Source organism: Podarcis cretensis (genome assembly GCF_951804945.1).
Source record: "Podarcis cretensis genome assembly, chromosome: 9".
In the NCBI taxonomy this organism is placed as follows: Eukaryota; Metazoa; Chordata; class Lepidosauria; order Squamata; family Lacertidae; genus Podarcis; species Podarcis cretensis.
Window position 1 is genome coordinate 15,905,482 of NC_137178.1, and position 22,531 is coordinate 15,928,012.

Genomic DNA, 22,531 nt, shown 5'->3' on the forward strand with positions numbered 1-22,531 from the left:
GGAAATGTCACATCTTGTTTGCCCTAATCATGATTGCAAGATCTGGATCTGTGGGGTGGGCTTCAAAAAATGGATGTTTTGGCTGTAAATATCATACTAGAAAAAGGTCATGACTGGAGGACAGGGATGGCTGGAAGAGGAGGTGGAGCCCACACAAAGCAAATGCCTCATTTATTTGTATCAAAGGTAAGACTTTTATATTGCTCCCACTTTGTCCCAGGCCCTGCCCATTTGGCCCTTAGAAAGTTGAATAGACGAAAATATGGCTCTGTTTTACTGAAGTTCTTGCTCTCTTTTAATATTTTGAATATCATTATTAGCCTGTTTTAATAGTATTGCTTTCTAAAGTCATTGATATAAGAAAAATTGTTTAAATCAAAGGCACAGCACACCCAGCTAATAAAATTATGGCAATATGGTGATGATAAATTCTGGAGCTTAAATGATCAAGTGGATAATGTTTTCATGGCATCCCTGGTTCACCCCCAACCCTACGCAATTCTTCTGACCTTACCAGATCAACTTTCTTTATGGTGTGCAGTTTGCTGTTCCAACAGGGGTAAGGAGTGTCAGACCTGGGGCCAAATCTGGCCCTCTACTTCTCTTCATGTGGCCCTCAGAACTTTCCCTAGGACATATCTCTCACTGGCTCCATTTTGCACCCCAAGTACTTTTGTCTGGCTGGGATGAACTCTGATAACGCCTCTTGCCTGTCTGGATGAAGGGGGTAAATGAGTGTTTGTACAAACTAGGCTATTCTCCAAAGGTAAAATTCACACCTCTTGCCCCGCCCACTTTCCCCTCTGCCCCGCCCACCACAGGCGTATGGCCCTCATAAGGTCACCCAGATGGGAATGTGGCCCTTGGAATGCAAAAAATGCCCCTGCCTATCCCTGCTGTTGAAGATTGCATGAAGCAGCCCATTCCACTAACTGTGGTTAGGGGAAATAGTATGTGAAGCCTTCCTATCTCGTCCTTGCAGCTGGAAGAGAAGCGGAAGAAGGAGCAAGTGAGCCAAAAGCTCATGCATGCATTTATAAACCATTATTTATCATTACATCTGACCAGGACCTTAGCATCGTTCTTTGTCCTGCTTTCCCTGCATTGACCACCATTAGGCATTCGGGACTGGTTTTCCAATTCGGTTTTTAATAATCTGAATTACGTTACTAGATACACATGATCTTATTAAGGCTGTGGAAAGCCCTTTGTTAGCCTGCTCACTTTGTGCACTGATGTGGTGAATAGCTTCTCTACTGTTGATATAACCACCATAAACACGAGTCAAACCTAGTTGGGACCACTTGGTGGCAGTGGTCGCCTTGCCAAATAGATCCTGTGTTTCAGTTCGGACTCCACTTGCTGTGCTAACTTGCAGTGAAGTTCAATCTTCTCAAGTCTTTGGCGTTGCAAAATCCTGTTGAATTCTATTGCTAAGATTAGGAAACAAAAGAGAAGAATGGAACAGGATTCTCATAGAAACACAATTCTTTAGACATGTAGACCAGGAGTTGATGGACTACAATTCTAATTGTTCTTCACTATTGGCTATGTTAGGGACGCAGGTGGCGCTGTGGGTTAAAGCCTCAGCGCCTAGGGCTTGCCGATCGAAAGGTCGGCGGTTCGAATCCCTGCGGCGGGGTGCGCTCCCGCTGCTCGGTCCCAGCGCCTGCCAACCTAGCAGTTCGAAAGCACCTCCGGGTGCAAGTAGATAAATAGGGACCGCTTACCAGCGGGAAGGTAAACAGCGTTTCCGTGTGCGGCTCTGGCTCTGGCCAGAGCAGCGATGTCATGCTGGCCACGTGACCCGGAAGTGTCTCCGGACAGCGCTGGCCCCTGGCCTCTTAAGTGAGATGGGCGCACAACCCCAGAGTCTGTCAAGACTGGCCCGTACGGGCAGGGGTACCTTTACCTTTACCTTTATTGGCTATGTTGGCCACAGGGCTGATGGCAATCCATCATCATCATCATCATCATCATCATCATCATTAAATTGTGTATGCTGCCCTCCGTCCAAAGATCACAGGGCAATTCACAACTTAAAAAAATACATAACTGTCAGAGCTGCCTCTAGGTCCCAGCTCACAGAGGACCAACGCTAGGCTGTAGTAATGTACAAAAGTCTTTATTGAAGTTCAGTTTCCATTTCAAAGCCACAGCGTGCAGCCCTACATCTTAAACCCTAGATCGGCGAAGTCCCGTCTGAGTCTCCTCCCCTATGACACCAGTTTAAGATCCTAGCCCTGCTCCACCTTTTACGCTGCTCTCTCCTCCTCTGGGTCCTCCTGCCCGCTGGGGCATTGCCCTTTCTGGACTCTTCCGACGCTGAGTCGCTTAGCTCCTCCCCCTCCCTCCGGCGGGCTTTAGGACCCGGTTCCCAATCCTCATTCTCTGCTGTCCCGCGCTCCTGTACATTTGAACTTGCCTCTCGCGCCAACCCAGTGACCTTCCTCCTGACTGTTACACTACTTCTGTCACTGCTTCCCTCTTCCGGGACACTGGCCGGATCTGACCTCTCCTCCGTTGTCCGACTTTCTGATGGAGGCGTGGTCAGCCCTGCCTTATCTTCTCTCCCTGGTGGGGAATGCACTGGCCCCGATACCTGGGACTCTTCCCCCCCCACTCTGCTCTGGTGGGGAAGCTGGTCCTGATTTCCAGCTACTGCTCTGGGAGTCCCTGCTGCCCCCTTGCTCCTGGGGTGTTCCCCTTGGGAACCCCCTACCCCTGGCCACTGGCGCCCCCTTCTGTGAATCTTCCGATTCGCTGGAGAGGCTCATGGAATCCCTCGGTCCACTGTCCTCTTCTCCTACGCTCCCCTCGGATTCTTCCCCTTCGCTCTCCATCTCCTCTCTTCCCTGTGCCTCTGCTCCTGAACCCCTGACAATAACAAAAACCAAACCAAACTAAACACATAGCCTCCCTCAGACACATTTAAAAGGCCATAGGATGTTAATCAGCCAAATGCCTGATTGAAGAGAAACATTTTTACCTAGCACCTAAAGATATGTAATAAAGATGCCAGGTGAGTCTCCCTGGGGACAGAATTCCACAAAGGGGAATCACAGAAAATGTCCATTCTTGTTTGGCAAACATTCTTATCCCTAAGATAAAAACACAACATTGGGTTTTCACCACTGCCTGTAACTGAATACAGTATTTAAAGTTCTTTTGCAAATGAATATGGTACAAAATTAAGGAAGAGGTCACTGAATGCTTGTTTAGATTAAAGGTAGGTCCATAGAATTAAATCAATGGCCCTCTCCTAGCAGTAAATTCCACTTATTAATTCTGTGTTGAGTAAGCAATTAAATTAAGAAGGAAACCCCAGCACCCTCCGGTCCACAAAGTCCACGTATGTACCTTGTACAGAAGGGATGGGCGCTTTCAAAATAGTTTTCACAGGCCTCAGGTGGAAGGGAGAGCCCCAACAGATGTCATAATGCAGAGGGTTGCTGATCTTTTCTGCAGATGCTTGCAACAAACGCCTTGTTAGTTCAGCAAATTCAAAACGGTTGTGCCTGAAATGTCAGCATTACAATTAGAGGTATGCATTTGGCAAGGGAATTCCAAAAAGTGCATATAAATTTGTGCCTAAATTGGTTTTAGAACACTCCTCTTCCTCTGTTGCTTTCGCCACCAGAGGGAAATCCCTGCCAGTTACCTAATATGGCACCTGCAAAAGGCTTCACTCAATATCTCCTCAAAAATCCATAATGTACAGGACGGAAAGACTGTTTGCTCCCCCTGTTCCATTCCTGTTTGCTTGACTTTGTCCACACTGAACACCTCTCCTTAAAGCATACGTACATTTCACTGAATGCCAAGATTGGACACCCATTCTCCCTTCTGTTCCAAGCAGAACAGAGTTGCAAAAAAACCTTTTCTGTGTGTGAGTGCAACAGTGACTGACCTAGGTGTCTTTTTCCCATTGATGGATGTGTGTGCTAATGGGAGGGGTTTGCCCACATCATTTTGTGGTCCTGTCTCTTTTTCTGCTCTTTTAGGTGTGCCACCCATTTTGGGTTGTGTCACATCCTCACAGCAGCCAGTTTGTGACTGGTCCCCACAAATATTTGTCAAGATTCCAAATGCGTCCAGCAGCCTGGAAAGGATAGTGATCCTGTTCTAATCTGTATATGTCTCTGAAGATTTTAAGATAGAAGGAACTCTATTTGAACAATGCAGTGAAAAATACATACACTTTATAACCACTGTCTTTCAAGACAGATTCTCTTTTCTTCTTCCTGTGAAAATCAAATTCCATGATGGGTGGATGGTACTGTGTGTTTACACCTGCACTTCAGAAACAGCTGGATATCCTATTGTGCTCACCTGTAATAGAAAAATAAGTGGAACATCTATCCATGCAAGGGCAGGAAAGACGCTGCTACTAGCTTTAGTAAGTGGTGATTATAGCGTTAATGACCCGCCAGAGTCACCAAACTTCCTTGCAAATGAAAAAGCTTTCAACAAATTGTGTATTGGGACATGGCAGGAGCTACATGGTCTGTCCATCTCATGGTGAACTATAATTTTCTCAGAGGCAAGTTGTGGGGAAGCTAGCATTGTGCTATACAATACGTACAAGAAAGAATGGAAATTAATATATAGGCCAGGCACTTCAAATTCCCACTTGGCCATGGATCTCACTGAATGACATTGGGCTAGTTGTTGCCTCTTGGCCTAAGATGCCTCACAGTGTTGCTGGGGATATTAAATGAGTTGGGGGAGAATGGTGTGTCTCAACTGTTGCCCCTCTCCCAACCCAGCATGAGGGAGTGTGGCTCTAACACTGAGAACAGTTTCCTACTCCTGTTGTAAGACAGCTTTGTAGGTGCCCTACACTGCAATCCTAAATATATTTACCCAAAAGCAGATCGTGCAATTGTTATAATAATTCTAAGGTCTCAAATATAGAATAAATGTGCACAAGGTAAAACACACATGCGTAAGGATCTAAACCACATGTCTCAAATAGTGCAGGAGAGCAATCCTGAAGCCATCTTGATTCTTAATGACCCCAAACATTTCCTCTGTGAAGGAAATATCTTGGAAAAACCTTTCCCAGTAGTTCTTTTCACTTACAAATCCTTCAAACCCTGTCTTAAGAGCGTATTTTGTGTATTTTGTGGATTCTAGAACTAAAGTATTTATTTACCATATCAAAAAGGTGGCCAGGTAATGCAACCAGTAAAACATTGTCAGTCATCTTGGCAGACAGGAGACATGTGTAAGACTCTTTGGCTGGTCTTTGGCTAAGGGGTTGGGCATCTATTAAAAGTTCTTGTCTGACTTAGGGGACTCAGTCCCTTGAAGAGCTGGGCAGCAAAAGCCAAACCCCATTTTTCCTATAACACTATATTCAGTGGAACTTGCTCCCTAAAGTGTGTTTAGGATTGTAATTATAAAGGCACTTGGGGTCTGTATAAAACAATGAACAAAAGCCTGTCATGTATTATAAATAGCTTAATTAATTTTCCTGCTGGGTTGTTCCCTGTTGTGTTTGCTACTCACTTTTTTCATAATCAATGATGGCCAGCTTAGTAACTTTCTCTTCCCCCTCACAGGTCCATTTCTCGTGAGGACCTTAATTTTTGCCCTCAAGTCTGTCCTGTTGCCTCTGACATTTCCCACAGGTTTGCTTCTGATGTAATAAAGCGTATTGTATTTGTAAGGCATATGGCTGGAGGCAAATATGCTAAAATAAGCTGAGGCGATACTACAAACTGATATTGGTGTATTTATTACTTTGTCATACATTTCCCTAGAAAACTGGGGCGAGGTTACCAAGATTTATTTGAGACTCCACTTTGCCAAACAACATAAATGGAATCAACTGATGTTTAATGACCAATGTTTTATAGTGTTCTGATGTTAGTAAGGTAAAGGGACCCCTGACCATTAGGTCCAGTCGTGACCGACTCTGGGGTTGCGGCACTCATCTCGCTTTATCGACCGAGGGAGCCGGCATACAGCTTCCGGGTCATGTGGCCAGCATGACTAAGCCACTTCTGGCGAACCAGAGCAGCGCACGGAAACACGGTTTACCTTTCCACTGGAGTGATACCTATTTATCTACTTGCACTTTGAGGTGCTTTCAAACTGCTAGGCTGGCAGGAACAGGGACCGAGCAGCGGGAGCTCACCCCATTGCAGGGATTCGAACCACCGACCTTCTGATCGGCAAATCCTAGGCTCTGTGGTTTAACCCATAGCGCCATCCTCTGTCTGATGTTAGTATTGCTTGTCTATTTGTTTGTTGTGGATTGTTCTGAAGAAAAAAAGTTTTCCCTCCGAGCGGCTTTAGAAACACATAAAAGCAAAATGCAATCGATACATGAACTATAGATAGACAGATAAAAATATATGCAGCACACATTTCAGATAAAGGCAGCATGAAATTAATTACGTCAAGGATTAGGAATTTAACAAAAGTCTTAGGATAATAAAAAGGATTTTGCCTGGTGCTAGAAAGACAACAAAATAATCGCCGGGCCAATCTCCCTGGAGAGAGCATTCCATAGTCTGGATTTCCCACCAGACATTTTGGCACCTGAGGTGAACTACAAAATGGCTTTTACCACACCAGGGAACAAGTGGGGAGTGAAGATATTCTCCGGGAATAAGAGGTGGGTGGGAAATAAAATCACCCTTACCCAACAGTTAAGGTGGGAAGGCTGTACACGGGGCAGAAGGGGGCCTGTTCTGAATCACAGAGGGTGGGTTCCTCTGCCATTTCCCCCCATAGGGATAAAAGGAGGCCATCAGCACCTCCAAATTAGCTTTAAAGGCGCCACTGGGGAAGGGCTGCTGAGGAGGCAGAAAATATGGACTCCAAAGAGTGTGTGGCAGCCATTGCTGCCACAGTGGCAACAGCAGCAGCAGGCGATACATTCTTTGGAGGCCAGACCTTCTGCCCTTGTAGATCCTTCCGCCTGAGGCAGTTGCTACACCTTGCCTCATGGGTGGGCCAGGCCTGATGTCACCACTGAGAAGGTCCTGTATCTCATTGCCACTCCCTTAACGATAGTGGGAGTGCAGAGGCAGAGCCGTCTTTAGCATATGCGGCGTTGGAGTGCAAAAAACTGCCCAGCGCCCCCATTTGGGGGGGCAGGCCAAAGTTGTTGAGCGCCTTTTGGAGGGGCAGCTCAGAGTTGTTGAGCTTTGGGGGGCACGCAACTCTCTCCCATGCCACTGCGGATGAAGGGAGGAGAGGAACAATCCCCGCAGAGGTTTGGGTGGGAAGCTGTGCACCTCTTGTGAGCAGTGTGCGTGTGCTGGGCGGGCCTCTTGATGACCCGCCAATCCCAGGTACGCAGGAGGGCAGAGCCAGCCGACGAGCTCTGCTCTACTCGGCAGCGGCTATCGGCTGGCCTGGCTGTTCAATCCCCGGACTCCAAATCTCCACCCCGGACTCTTATCCTGGCGCCCCTGAGAGCCTGGTGCCCGAGCGCCCTGCACCCCTAGCGCCTATGGGTAAGCCAGCCCTGTGCAGAGGTAAACCTCAAAAGATAATCTTCAGGGAGAATTAGAGGGTATCCAAAACAGAAAGTACAGAAAGAATGGAAAATCTATAAAGAGTATTTGGAAAAGTATTACAATAACAAATATCTCCTGGCAGAAATAGAATGATCCCTGTAAAACAACAAACTTAATGTTTTTTGATATCTGACAAAAACAAAGAAAGAAATATAGTAATTTGGAACTGTGTGTGAAAAAATTGTAGAAATAATAATACAATGAGTCTAATCGGAAGCCAAATGTGTTTGTTTTGTTTTGTGTTATTTTTCTTCTTTTCTTTTTTCCTCTCTCCCTTCCCCTCACTCCCTCCTCGTCCTTCTCCTTCTTCTTCTTTCTCTTCTCTTTTTTTCCTTAGTGTTTCCCATCTTGGTCTTTCACTTTTTGATATGTTAAGAAAGAGATAAAGAGATAAGAGTGTAATATGAAAACCTCAGTAAGTTAAAAGTGATGTTATGTTTAAAAAAAAAAAATATTACAATTAATATATTGTTAAAATGGTTAATTGTAAAGGAACTGAGGTAGCAACTACTGTGGGGTTTTTTTCTTTGTTAATGTTGAATTCTAAATAATAATAATAATAATAATAATAATAATAATAATCTTCAAAGTATAGAAATAAAGGTGATCCAAAGTGACAGGGCTGTATCACACCTCACACACACACACACACACACACACACACACAAACACACACACACACACACAAACACACACACACACACACCATTGGGAACTTCTCCCAGCAGCAGGACATGGGAAAGAGCCTCTTCTGGAGATCTTAAGGCAATTAAATAAAATGTTCTAGCCATGCAGACTATATTCCACTCCCTATCAAAAAACCCTTTTTATACCCTTCAACACTTCTAACACGTACCGTCATCAGCACATAACACATACATGAAAGAAAAAATGGATGGAGATCCACTCCCATAAAATTCAGCTCAGTCCCTCTGAGGGAATGACTTCCTAGTCCTGGAGCACATTATGCTACTTGCATTTTATATAATAATAAAGTGGTACCTCGGGTTACATACGCTTCAGGTTACAGACGCTTCAGGTTACAGACTCCACTAACCCAGAAATAGTACCTCGGGTTAAGAACTTTGCTTCAGGATGAGAACAGAAATTGCACGGCAGCGGTGGGAGGCCCCAATAGCTAAAGTGGTACCTCTGGTTAAGAACAGTTTCAGGTTAAGAACGGATCTCCAGAATTTATTAAGTTCTTAATAAATCTCCAGAATTTATTAAGTTCTTTTCTATAGTTCTGCAAACCTCAGGATTTCTCCTTGAGCTTTGCTGATACTTCCCTTGTGCTTGGATGGATTGATGCTTTTGAGACAGGTTTGAGCTCCAGCTGTTGCCAAGCAGGGTGGCCAGTTGTGCCCATACAACACAGCAGTGTGGATCCATTTATTGCTTGCTATTATTGAGATAGTGAAGCTGAGGCTCCAATACTTTGGCCACCTCATGAGAAGAGAAGACTCCCTGGAAAAAACCCTGATGTTGGGAAAGATGGAGGGCACAAGGAGAAGGGGACGGTAGAGGATGAGATGGTTGAACAGTGTTCTCAAAGCTACCAGCATGAGTTTGACCAAACTGCGGGAGACAGTGGGAGACAGGAGTGCCTGGCGTGCTCTGGTCCATGGGGTCACGAAGAGTCAGACACGACTAAACGACTCAACAACAACAACAAAAATTATTGAGATTGGGACGTGGGTGGCGCTGTGGGTTAAACCACACAGCCTAGGACTTGCTGATCAGAAGGTCAGCGGTTTGAATCCCTGCGACGGGGTGAGCTCCCATTGCTCTGTCCCTGCTCCTGCCAACCTAGCAGTTCGAAAGCACGCCAAAAAGTACAAGTAGATAAATAGGTACCACTCTGGCAGAAAGGTAAACAGCGTTTCTGTGTGCTGCTCTGGTTCGCCAGAAGCAGCTTAGTCATGCTGGCCACATGACCCAGAACCTGTACGCTGGCTCCCCCGGCTAATAAAGCAAGATGAGCGCCGCAACCCCAGAGTCGGCCACGACTGGACCTAATGGTCAGGGGTCACTTTACCTATGATTGAGATCTCCACAAAACCGGCTTTGTCATTTTGCTTTTCAGTCTGCTGTCCTGCATGCATATAGCTTGAGGTGAGGGTGCTAGAGAGAAAGAGAGAGATGAGAATGAGACTGTCAGTCTAATGGAACAGAACGTTCAAAATTTCTGTCAGCCCCAAGTTGTGCCAGTGAAATCTTTGAAGTAAGCCAAGAGATGGATTTGTTTTGTTCCCAGTGCTGTTCCAACAAAGGGCATAACATTGTCCAAAGTGGCGCCTCATCCCAGCTGGAAAGGGAGGCTGAAATTCCTAACGGAAGACATATTTGAGTAACTTTGCTGCTCTGAGCAAGCACACATTTTAAATTATGTATCACACTGTTGACACATCCCAAAAATATTGCTGCCTTCAGCATCTCTTCATAGCTGGCTCTATGAAAAGAAAGCTGTTAAAAGCAGGGGGTTTAACTTGGAAATACCGAAGCTATTCTAGCCTTCCAACAGGTTGCCTTAAATACAGTAGATGTTGTGTATTTTGATGATATGCAAAGTCCAGACTCTTTATATTCAAGAGAACTTTACTTTCAAAAGAACCTTGCTTTCATAAACATATAACTGTGAAGAACATATATACTGTTATGTACTGAAGTTCTCACCCTGGGCCAGCAGGGGGATACTGTAGATAGTTATGCAAATGAAGGATCGAAAGTGACGTTCAGTGATTGGATAGTTTTAGAAACATGTTACAGTAACATTGTACTGGAGCTCTATATAAGCAGGCTGACTGAACCCTTCAGTTCAGTTCTGTTCTGGCCTGTGAATAAACAAGAGCTGTTTGAAGTATCGCTGTGTCGTCTGATATGTTCACCCACAACTTAACATCTACAATCTCATGTTTATTCACTTTGTTCCTTATATAGAGCACAAGTTTCTCCCTACAGTGGTACCTCGCGTTACATACGCTTCAGGTTACATACGCTTCAGGTTACAGACTCCGCTAACCCAGAAATATTACCTCAGGTTAAGAACTTTAGCTCAGGATGAGAACAGAAATCGTGCTCCAGCTGTGAGCAGCGGCAGGAGGCCCCATTAGCTAAAGTGGTGCTTCAGGTTAAGAACAGTTTCAGGTTCAGTATGGACCTCCGGAACGAATTAAGTACTTAACCTGAGGTACTACTGTATTTTAGGGATCATGCTGACACAGTCTGTCCTCAGCAGTATCCAAAGGAGTATCTCTCAGCAGCCGTTCTCCCTCTCATGCACCTATAGAGAAAAGCAGAATACAGTTTAAAAAATCAGTTACCTTTTGCAATAAGGAATGCGAAGGGAAAACTCCACCGGAAAGTGCGGGATAACACCTGGTTTTTAATTTTTGTTAGGCCATCTAACCACCCTGTAAACAAATCAGAATGAACTTTAGTTAAACAACCAAAGCTGTCTAATCTCCCTGCAAAAAAATAATAATCAGGATGAATGCTCAATATACATGTTGTTTGGAAGCACTGTTAGATATTCAACCAATAAATCAAGTCTCCATAACTCACTTGGCCAAGTTTGTTAAGACACAAATATCAACAACTCCATTTCCAAGTGCCCAGTGAGAGAGAGTGAGTTTGGGTGTCCCTCTTCCTGAACCAACAGACATGTGTACACACAATACATAATTGTATATATAGTGGTACCTCTAGTTAAGAATTTAATTCGTTCCAGAGGTCCGTTCTTAACCTGAAACTGTTCTTAACTAGAGGTGAGCTTTCACTAATGAGGCCTCTTGCTGCCACTGTACCGCCGGCACACAATTTCCGTTCTCATCCTGAGGCAGAGTTCTCAACTTGAGGTAACTCTTCCAGGTTAGCGGAGTTTGTAACCTGAAGTGTTTGTAACCTGAGGTGTTTGTAACTCGAGGTACCACTGTACTTCCAATTTGTTGTTAGGAGAGCTGCGTTTCATGAGGCTCAGAGCTGAGATTAAGGAAGGTGGTGGACTCTCTCCTTCACTGGAGGTTTTTAAGCAGAGGTTGGATGGTCATCTCTCAGGGATTATTTAGCTGGGATTCCTGCATTGGATAGGGTTGGACTAGATGACCCTTGGGGTCCCTTCTGACTCTATTATGCACATTAACAACTTAAAATGCAGTAAGGTTGTCTCCCACACTGCATTTTTTAAAGAAAATTATTTATACTTTTCAAGCTTTTGAAGCTTATCAACTTCACAATCATTTTAACCTTTCAAAACTTGACTTCCTTCCCCCTCTTTCTGCAGTTCCTTACATTTATTATTTAATACCTTCTTCATATCCAAAGTAACTTAATTTGCTTGTTTATTCATCTACTTTAAATATATACTCTTATAAAACTGCAGGTTATTACAATAATCCTGCCAATGTTCTCATCTGTTTACAATTTGTCTTTAAATACTCAACAAACCATTTCCATTCTTTTATAAAAAGTTTGTTGTCTTGGTTTCTTATTCTTCCGGTAAGTTTCGCCATTTCTGTATACAGTGGTACCTCAGGTTAAGAACTTAATTCATTTTGGAGGTCCATTCTTAACCTGAAATTGTTCTTAACCTGAGGTACCACTTTAGCTAATGGGGACTCCCACTGCTGCTGCTGTGCAATTTCTGTTCTCATCCTGAGCTAAAGTTCTTAACCTGAGGTACTATTTCTGGGTTAGCGGAGTCTGTAACCTGAAGCGTCTGTAACCTGAGGTACCATTGTATTCCATAAGTTTTTGTATCCATTCTTCCTTTGCTGGGACTTCTGCTTCTTTCCATTTTTGGGCAAGTGTTACTTGTCCCACACTGCATTTTAAGTCATGTGGGGTTTTTTTGCCCCCTGCATGTACCAGAGAGGGAGGGAATGGGGAAGTTGCGCATGACCTGATTTCCTGAAGCCAAACTGCTATTCAGTGAAACCGACATCCACACATGTGCAATGGCTGCCTCAGAAGTACACACCTCAGCCTAACCACAGCTGAGATTTTGGAATTGGATGGAAGCTGCTGTGAGGGAAAGCGCATCAACCAGGTGTGTTTCTGAAGAAACAACAAAAAAAGGATTGTGGCAAACGTCATGCGCACTTGGCTTCAAACACCAGCAGTGGGAGAGCACAGGAGCTGGAGCAAGCAGTAATGTACATTACCCAAGCGGTATCTGTCACTGCCGGGGATGTTTGCTTTTTTGAGCTCATCTTTCAAAAAAAACCCAATGTTTATTTAGACCAGCTAATGCAGAGTTGCCACCTTCTTATTACTTGTTTTAAAACAGATTTACTTTGCCCATATTGGAGCCTCTCTCCTTCCCCACACCTCCCAGTTCATAAAAGAGAAACCCTTAAATAGGGGATAGTTTAAACCAAGGTTTCCCAAACTTGGGTCTCCAGCTGTTTTTTGGACTACAATGCCCATCATCCCTGAAGACTTGTCCTGCTACCTAGGGATGATGGGAGTTGTAGTCGAAAAACAGCTGGAGATCAGAGTTTGGGAAACCCGGGTTTAAACTTTGGAGTGGGGGAAGCACGGAGGAAAAAGGCTAAATCCTTGGGCCTTTGTGTGAAACCCTGAGAGAGGGCAACACGAGCAGCTGGAAAGCAGGGGGCCTATTTTGACCTGGAAACTTTGCTCTTCAAGCCGGGTAGGGTTGCTTCATGGGAGGAAGGGGTATTTTGTACATGCTCAGGAGCACTTTCCATAGCTGAAGTTGAACACTGAAAACCAGTGTCAGGCTTTAACCCCCGGTGAACTTTGCTTAGCTTAATGCAGTGTGTTGTTGTTTTTTCCTTAAAAAAAATGTTTAGGGGTGCTCTCATTTTGACTCAAGAAAATCACCATTTTCGGTAAAAATAAATACAGGAAATGGACCAAAGTACAAAGATTCATAGAATGTTTAGGGGTATGCCATTAAAAAAATCACTGGCTTAATGAAAGTGGTGTCCTTTCCATGCTGTTTTAAGTCTCGCACTACCCTCCCCAATTGCCTTCTGTAATTAGAATAATATTTAGCGCCCCAGGTTGAATTCCCGGGTCTCGAACTCTTGGACTTGCCGGGTTTCCATCGCCTGCGGCGCTTCGGGCTTTCCCGGAGACGCTTCGGCTGCAGCGGAGAGGAGGGGTCGGGAGGAGGAGACCGCCTTCGGAGGGGGGCGTGGTCAGAGCGAAGGAGGCGGGACCGGCAGCCCCTGGAGCCGCTCTCTGGTTGTCGCTTCAGGCCAGCCAATCCCGCGGCCAGCTCTTGAAGCCCGCATCTCTCTCTGTCTCTGCCCGGTGCAATGGGGCTGTAGAAGCTGCTGCTGCAGCAGCAACAACAGGTTATGAAGGGCGCAGAAAGCAAGAAAGCGAGCGAGTAAGCAAAGCCTCTCCTGGCTCTCTAAATCTGCTGCTGCTGGAGGGGGAGGCCGGTCCAGGCTTGGCCCCCTCCTCTCTTCGCTCCTGATGGGGTTTGCACGGCTGTAGCGGAGGTGAGAGTCAATTTCCCTACCTCTAAAAGATACAAGGCACTCAATGAGAAAGCGCTTTCAAAAGCAAGCAGACGTCCATTTCTGCCTTGCAAAAGCTATGGGGCGCTTTATTTATTTATTTAGGGGGGGGTGGGGAGGTTATCGACTCAATGTTTGCGCCGCTTTGAATGCAAACAGCAGCAACAGCCAAAAGTTTGGGTTTGTTGTTTTGTTGTTTTGCTTTTTTGCAGAGAGTTTTCCGGGGCTGTCAAGCTGTTAATCCCGTCAAAAAGTGTGTGCTGTTGGGGAATTGCTTGTTTTTAACAAAAAGCAATGCAGGGGCGATTCAGTCGAAGCTGCAAAACGGTGGAAAGTGCTTCGAATGACTGTGTGTATGTGTGTGTTATTTGCCTGTGCGTTTTGGTGGTTTGAAAGACCAGGAGAAGGGCGGGGTGGGGGATGCTGAGCAGTTGTCTCAATGATTTGTTGTTTTGTTGTTTTTGTTGTTTATTTACTTAAATGTTTCCTATGCCCCTTTGGAAACTTCGGAACCGTTTGCAACAGAAAACGTGCATCCCTCTGGGACAAGCCTTGTTAGCAAATGGAAGTATCCCCTTTGCCTTAAACTATCTAACCAAAACTATCTAAATTATGAGTTACAGTTGAAATGCTCTTTTCAAAATTTTCCACAGGGTTAGTAGCCATGGCAGACTGTTACTCTGCGAAAAGATTAGATGTTGCTATATTGTGTGTCTAGATATATGCGCTATGCATTTGATTTTTGTTGTTTTAAAAAGTTTTTGATATTCTGTAACTGAATAAAAAAGGATGGCCTTTGTTCCTTCACTCAATGTGTGTCTGAAAAAATACGGGCATATCCTACGCTGGATAGTAGTGTGCTGACCAGTTCTGGTGCACACATTGCATGATAATACAGGGTAGCGATCTAGCATTTGGTGTGTGCCTATATATGTGTGAACCAATTGTGTAACTTTGGGGTGTGGCTCCAGAGCCCCAGGAGGTGTGTGAAGCACTGGGAGTTTGTCCCAAGTCTAGATATGGCTAACGCTGAGGCTATTATGTATAAATTAGAGTATTTTGCATTTGCACATAGATTCATAGAATTGTAGAGTTAGAAGGATAATCTGGTTCAACCCATTTTAAAACAAAATCTGGGAAATGGTCTTTAATCTGTGCTTGAGGTAGAAATGTGTTGCAAAACCGTCTTAAAATAAAGCTGAATGCTGAAGTGAGCTCCAATAATCCACCAGCAGATGAAACGGGTACAGGGTGTTTTTTTATTGTTGTGTAATAGTTGTTGTTTATGTTAACAAATGGTTTGTCCTGCATTTATTTTTTAAAAGTCATTTCTACAAAACTGCATTAAACTTTGGCCACTAGAGGCCGCTCATTCAATCTCGCTTCAGCCAAGGCTCCATCTCACACACTAGGAATTTTAACGTTCTTTGAAGTTGCAAAGTGGACATATAAAATTCAGAAGCGACTCAAATATACCTGCTCACCGAGAAGCAACCAAAGGCTTGCCAAAGAGCAGATAACTCATTTTGAGATTTGAGCCTCCCCATGGAGCATCAAGCAATTCATTTCCATTAGATCTGTAGCAAATTTAGTCACAATTTCTGTGCACACACATTTTTTTTTAAAAAATTGATCTGCACAATAGTGATCTGAAGCCTATGGGAGGTGCATTGTGCTATTCACAGATGATCCTCTGAAGATTTGGATAAAGAGCTTTATTACGGCATTGGTTCGCATGGGGGTACAGTCGACTTTCCCGATTCATGAATTGGCAGGGTCTTTAGTGTGGTGGCTCCCGTCATGTGGAACAGTCTGTTTTATGTTTTCCAAGTATTCTAAAAACTTTTTTGCTTACCGAAGCATTGGGAAAGACTAAAGCTCAATGGTACAACATCTGCCTTACATGCAGCAGGTCCAAGGTCCAATCCTTGACATCTTTAGATTAGTCTTTTCAAAGTAATGAATAAAATAGCTAGGCATCTGCTTTATGGAAACAGGGAGGAGGAATGTTTTTTACAAAATGAGGCAAAAATGAACGACTGTTCTACAGAACAAAATCTAGTTTAGAAAAAAGGATACAGTAGAACCTTGGGTTACGGCGGGGATCCGTTTCAGAGGCCCTGCTGCAACCGGAAAACAACCCAACCCAAAGGATCGCGTCTGCATACGTGTGCAGCGCAATTTAGCACTTCTGCGCGTGTGCGAACGGTGCGAACCCGGAAGTAACGCATTCCGGTACTTCTGGGTTTGTGCCGGTTGCAAGCCAAGGGTGACGTAAACCGGAGGCAATATAACCCAAGGCTCCACTGTATTTGGTCATCGTAGAGCACAGTCCTTTTTTTAAAAAATTTTTAAAATTAAATTTCCTGTTTTACATTTTAGAATATTCATTTAAACAACCTTAAAATATCAGTGACTTCCCTTCTCTTTCCATGGTTCATTTTGCATAACATAAATTCCTGCATATTTTACCTAAACTAAACCATTCAGTATTCCGTTATTACATCCATCTAAACTTATTTACGCTGTTGAATTTATCTTAATGCTGCCAATATTTTCAAGTGTACACAATTTCCCACCGTATATTCAATAAACATTTTCTAATCTTCTTGAAACGTGTGTTCTTCTTGTTCTCTTATTCTATATGTTAGGTATGCAAGCTGTGCATATTCCATCAGTTTAAGCTGCCATTCTTCTTTTGTTGGGACCTCACTCGTTTTCCATTTTTGGGCTAACCAAACATGGGCCACCGTAGTGGCATACATAAATAACCTTTTTTGACATCTGGGAATTTCCGTCTGAATTATGCCCAACGAAAAGGACTCTGGTACTTTTAAACATTGTTTTCAATTCATTACAAATTATTTCCCAATACCCTTTTACCCATTTACAGGTCCACCACATATGAAATAGCCTCACTGAGCACAGTCCTATTGTCTACTCAGAACTTAGTCTTGTTGAATTCAATGGGTCTTGCTGCTCAGTAAAAATGGGGTTAAAATTGCAGTTGACTGACACTGCCCTCATTTTATTAAAACATTCCTTTCCCCTCATTCTCTCTATTTGTGTGTGTGTGTGTGTGTGTGTGTGTGTGAGAGAGAGAGAGAGAGAGAGAGAGAGAGAGATGGCTTGTACAACACTGATCATGCAGGGATAGTGCTTAACTTTAACTGGCTTGTATCCATTATGCAGACTTAGGGTGACCAGACACGTTGAAGCCAGGACTCTTGTACCCTTAATAATTGTAGCCAGGGCTCCTGTATCTTTAATAGTTGTGTAGAAGAGGGATGTTATTATACTGCAAGTGTGATAAAAGCTGTGCCACCTTCTCATCAGGGTACAGGAGACCCCATTCCTTCCTATGCACTAGGTCAGTTGATGAGCATTGTCTGTTTCCAGTATTCAGAAAGGGTGTGCAAATGTAGTAGCATACACTCCCCCAGCCCCACCCCCACTTTTAGTATTTGCATGCCATATGCAAACAAAATCCATCCTGTTGCATGAAGAACTATTTTGTTTGGAGGATGTGTTGCCAATTTTAAATTGCACTAGAGAGCAAATTAGTATGCTTCCTTCTCTTTCAAATTCATGGCATGTGGGATTCTGTATGTCTTGCCATCTGTATAGCCATCACTTGCGGAAAGAAGCTTAAATCCGATTTTAGCTTGGGCTCTGAGTGATGGCAGAGAGTCAGAGAAGAATCCTGTTTGCTACTACTGTGTTTACTTCTTCTTGATGTAGCAAAGTGCTTTACAATATGTATTTGGGTGGATTTGCACAGGCTCTTTACTGTTTTTCTGGAACTACAAATTAGGCATGCCAAATGGTAAAGTTAACAGCATATCAACAAGGTAAAGGTAAAGGGACCCCTGACCATTAGGTCCAGTTGTGACCAACTCTGGGGTTGCGGCGCTCATCTCGCTTTATTGGCCGAGGGAGCCGGCGTACAGCTTCCGGGTCATGTGGCCAGCATGACTAAGCTGCTTCTGGCGAACCAGAGAGGCGCACAGAAACGCCATTTACCTTCCCACCGGAGTGGTACCTATTTATCTACTTGCACTTTGACGTGCTTTCAAACTGCTAGGTTGGCAGGAGCAGGGACCGAGCAACGGGAGTTCACCCCGTTGCGGGGATTCGAACTGCTGACCTTCTGATCAGCAAGTCCTAGGCTCTGTGGTTTAACCCACAGCGCCACCCGTGTCCCTATATCGACAAATGTTGCCTAATAAAACTTTGGTTCCAGTGACGAACGGTATAACTGCCTCAATGTTTTGCAAACATTGGTGAGCTTGTTTTGCTAATTTCACTTCATCTGTAGCAATGTTTCTAGCAATGTTTCAATGCAATCCTTTGCGGTGATGTAGGGCAAAACAAGCGGTTGTAGTATAAAACATCAGAAGATGTTCGCATTGGCAAACTGTGTTGTCCGAAAGCACCAGGTTGCCAGAGGCTGCTTTTGTTTTTTACCTGTCCTATTGCAAGGTCTTGGATTGCAGGCTTCCATATAGGCGCTCACAACAAAATACTCCCCTCCATTTGCTTTTTAATTATTTTTAACAAAACACAGACCAAACAAACCAAACACAATTGATAAGGTGCATCAGTTTCATTCTACCTTAGTTGCTGCTTGACTTGCTAGTGCAGTTGGGTGAGCCCTGGGAGCCTGACCTTTCTTCTCCCAACCCATAATAAAACGCTTCCTTGGTGGTTTAGAATTTGTCCCAGCCCCATCCTGTCTATCTTCTTTCCTGCGCTTTCGTAAGTTCTAGCAGCAGACTTCTGTCCCCCACTCCTTCTGTTTCAGAGAGAACTCTCTGCGTGTCTTTTAGTACCTGGAAAGAAGCACTAACTAAATCATAATAGCCGCAGGGACTCGCTCAAAGAATCTTATTTGTAATATATATGTCTATTTTGTGTTTATAAGCATTACTAGTGTTAAATGTGAATTCTAGGCTTTTGAAGCTCCCTGTTGAAAGTAATGCTGGGGTTTAGCAAACCACTTGAAAGAGTGGAAACTTCCTGTTTTTGCTTTGAAAGAGCCCATTGGCACCTTAAAATTTATTAAGTGTGTAAGAAGACTGGTGTGTGTGTGTGTGTGTGTGTTGTTGTTGTTGTTGTTGTTGAGAGAGAGAAAGAAAAAAAGAAATAATAAGGAAAGAAAGAACCAGAAGAGGGAAGGAAAGACTATTACTTGCTGCAGAGCTATTGAATCGAGAGCATGTTTAAAGTTCCCAGTATTTATTTTGATAATTATTCCATTAGGGTTGTTCACACATTACACAGAACACAGGTGTTGGCTGTCTCAACACTTGTACAAGTCTTTGTGTGAAAGTGTGTATGCTTGCTCACATACGTAGCTTGCCTGTTACATACACAGAAGTATACTCACAAATAATAATAATAATATGAGCGCCGCAACCCCAGAGTTGTCCGCAACTGGACTTAATGGTCAGGGGTCCCTTTACCTTTTTACCCCAGCCACTCTGGGCGGCTCCCAACGGAATATTAAAAATGCAATAAAACTTCAAACATTAAAAACTTCCCTAAACAGAGCTACCTTCAAATGTCTTCTAAAAGTCAGATAGTTGTTTATTTCCTTGACCTCTGAAGGGAGGGTGTTCCACAGGGCGGGTGCCACTACCGAGAAGGCCCTCTGCCTGGTTCCCTGTAACCTCACTTCTTGCAGTGAGGGAACTGCCAGAAGGCCCTCGGAGTTGGACCTCAGTGTCTGGGCAGAACAATGGGGGTGGAGACGCTCCTTCAGGTATACAGGGCCTTCTGAATTACTGTAGGAGTGTACAGCTAAACTGATTGCGTACATAGATTGTACACTTGTTGAATGTAACAGTTGAGCATCTTTTTAACTGCATCTTCCTCTGCTTCTCCTTATTCTCTCAACTTTAATCCTTGTAATACCTCCTTAAGAGATAGACTAAGGGTAGCCTTGGGGTGGTTCCCAAACTCTTCTCCCCACGCCTCGCCTCCATGGACCACTTGAAAATTGCTAAGGGTCTTGGCAGACCTCTTAATAATTCTTCTGCTTGTTGTAGCAATAGCAATGAGCTGTGTTAGATGCTGCACGTTTTTTAAAATTGCATTTTTACAGACACACCACAGGCCACTAGTGGTCTACAGTTTGGGAACCCCTGCTAAGAAATGAAGTTTCGAGGCCTGCTTCAGGCTTGTTGGAGTCGCCTTTTCTAGCTGTTCATTTCTACAATGAGAATAAGCGACAGTGACCTGTCTAAGAAGCAGGACTTGCAGAAATCTCTGTACATGATTTTAAAACCAGAAGACAAAATAAGAAAGCACAAAAAGCAATTGTTGGGATCAATTGAAAAGTCATAAAGTAATGAGCAAGCTTTTGTGGTTGGACATGTAGCAAAGAAGGAGAAAAAAAGAAAAGAAAAGAAGATGGAGAGAGAGAGAGAGAGAGAGAGAGAGAGAGAATGAATTATGAAAACCTTGTTGTAATACTCAAGCTGGAATTGAAGAGGTTTTGCCCAGACTTAATTAGGCTAGACTGTGTTTGCAGTGAAGAATTCTCATGTTACACCAAAGACGAATGGGACAACCCTTTTCTTATACAGTATACTCTTGGCTTTAGTTTTTGATTAGTAATTAGCCGGAAGAAGGGGGGGGGGGTGAGCTTGAAAGCTTGTTTGCTACTCTGTGACTTGTTAGTCATAAAGGCATTGTGCTAATAAAGGCTACCGCTGCTGCAGGGAGCAACAAGAATATATTTGAAAGAGCTTCTGCAATTTTCAAATGCTATATAATGAGTGGCGTGTGATCTTCTTCAAAAGGTGATAAAACTGAAGTCTGATTGGCTGATGACTCATGTTTCCTTTCCAGATGAGCTGATTTGCAGAGGATTGTCAAGATGGCTTCTACAAACACCAGGAACAGGTAGGATTTAGAATGAGGGCACCATCCACTTCTCTTAGAGAGCCAGTGTGGTGTAGTGGTTAAGAGCAGTAAACTTGTAATCTGGTGAACCGGGTTCGCGTCTCCGCTCCTCCACATGCAGCTGCTGGGTGACCTTGGGCCAGTCACACTTCTTTGAAGTCTCTCAGCTCCACTCACCTCACAGAATGTTTGTTGTGGGGGAGGAAGGGAAAGGAGAAAGTTAGCCACTTTGAGACTCCTTAAAGGAAGTGAAAGGCGGGGTATCAAATCCAAACCCTTCTTCTCTTCTAGAGAGGCCCTTGCTTTCTTGACCTTGTTTTGTGGTCTTTGCATGAACAAAAGGTTACTGTTAAACACACCAATAATAATCATTTAATAATTCTATTATTTGTACCATCTGACTGGGCTGCCCCAGCCACTCTGGGCAGCTTCCAGCATATTCAAAAACATAATAAAAGTTTATTTGGGCCCATTTAGGGGCCTGGTTTGTGCAGCATCTTAAGTCTGAGCCTAAGCCTAGGTAATCTGAGCTGGGACTTGTGCTAACTATGAGTGGTACCCAAGAACAGCCTTAGCTGCTGCTTATGGTTAGTGGGGAAACAGCTTAACCACAGGTCCTGGTTCAGATGACATGCTAATCCGGTCGTTGCCAAACTTTTTTGTTCCACTATCCCCTTGGCTCCATAAACTGTTTCCCAATGCCCTCTATAAAAAGCATTACAGCTGTACCTTGTAAGTCAAATGGAATCCGTTCCGGAAGTTCGTTCAACTTCCAAAATATCCAAAAACCAAATCACAGCTTCTGATTGGCTGCAGGAGCTTCCTGCAGCCAATCTGAAACCCCGTCGGATGTTCAGCTTCCAAAAATAGTTTGCAAACCAGAACAGTCACTTCTGGGTTTGCGATGTTTGGGAGCCAAAATGTTTGGGAACCCCGTATTTTTTGCACCATAACACTCACTTTTTTCCTCCTAGAAAGTAAGGGGAAATGTCTGTGCGTGTTATGGAGCGAATGCCTGCGGGTGGCGGGGGGGATCTGCTGCAGTCGTGAGCAGAGGATCCATGGTTCCCCTTCCTTCCCTCCTCCGTGGTTACAAAGCATGGATCCACATGGATCCTCAGGATTTTTGCATTGGGTACTCCAAACTCACTGTCAGATCACATGTCTGTGGCCACAGCATGAACCACAAAAATCATATATCCACTATTTCGTTTAGAATATTTTTTTTCTTGTTTTCCTCCTCTCCTCTAAAAACTACGTGCGTTTTATGGTCTGGTGCGTGTTATAGAGCGAAAAATACGGTAATCTGTTCGAAAACCCAAGGTACGACTGTATTCAGAATACAGTCATACCTCTAGTTGTGTTAGGTTCATGTCCCAGATTTTTGGGTTGCGAACGCGGCAAACCCGGAAGTGTATACTTCCGGGTTACGCCGCAAGCGCAGAAGCGGTCTGTGCGCTTCATGCATGCGTAGGAGTGCTCTATTGCATCATGCGCATGCACAGAAGCGGCGCTCTACTTACAGACTTTTAAGTAGAGGTACCACTGTAGTGGTTTGCATGACGCACTGAAGAAGATCACAATGCAATA

At 44.1% G+C, this 22,531-nt stretch overlaps 2 protein-coding genes across 7 annotated transcripts in view; one reads left to right on the top strand and one right to left on the bottom strand.

Annotated features, from left to right (window-relative positions):
- Positions 1 to 1,129: 1,129 nt before the first annotated feature.
- Positions 1,130 to 5,656, bottom strand: LOC307224149 (uncharacterized protein C4orf36 homolog). Its single transcript, XM_079990645.1, has 4 exons — positions 5,515 to 5,656; positions 4,200 to 4,332; positions 3,361 to 3,518; positions 1,130 to 1,433 (listed from the first exon to the last, which is right to left on the bottom strand). The coding sequence occupies exons 2-4, from the start codon at positions 4,262 to 4,264 to the stop codon at positions 1,291 to 1,293; spliced, it is 366 nt and encodes a 121-aa protein (XP_079846771.1). The 5' UTR covers positions 4,265 to 4,332; positions 5,515 to 5,656; the 3' UTR covers positions 1,130 to 1,290.
- An 8,097-nt stretch (positions 5,657 to 13,753) lies between these two features.
- AFF1 (ALF transcription elongation factor 1) overlaps positions 13,754 to 22,531 on the top strand; it is a 148,562-nt gene continuing 139,784 nt past the window's right edge. For 5 of the 6 annotated variants that reach the window (XM_079990719.1, XM_079990724.1, XM_079990720.1 and 2 more), the window contains exons 1-2: positions 13,754 to 14,014; positions 20,888 to 20,941. In XM_079990719.1, coding sequence (XP_079846845.1) covers positions 20,916 to 20,941 — 26 coding nt within the window. In that variant the 5' untranslated portion in view covers positions 13,754 to 14,014; positions 20,888 to 20,915. The remainder of the gene's footprint in view (positions 14,015 to 20,887; positions 20,942 to 22,531) is intronic. The other variant, XM_079990723.1, reaches the window with a different exon arrangement.

Bases quoted from the DNA above. Each gene is read 5' to 3' on its own strand.
- LOC307224149 (XM_079990645.1), bottom strand. From the start codon at position 4,264: ATGGAATTTGATTTTCACAGGAAGAAGAAAAGAGAATCTGTCTTGAAA. The intron at 3,519-4,199 runs GTATGTATTTTT...CTGACATTTCAG, and splicing joins AAAGACAGTGGTTATAAAGT to GCACAACCGTTTTGAATTTG. The intron at 1,434-3,360 runs GTACATACGTGG...TCCTAATCTTAG, and splicing joins GCCCATCCCTTCTGTACAAG to CAATAGAATTCAACAGGATT.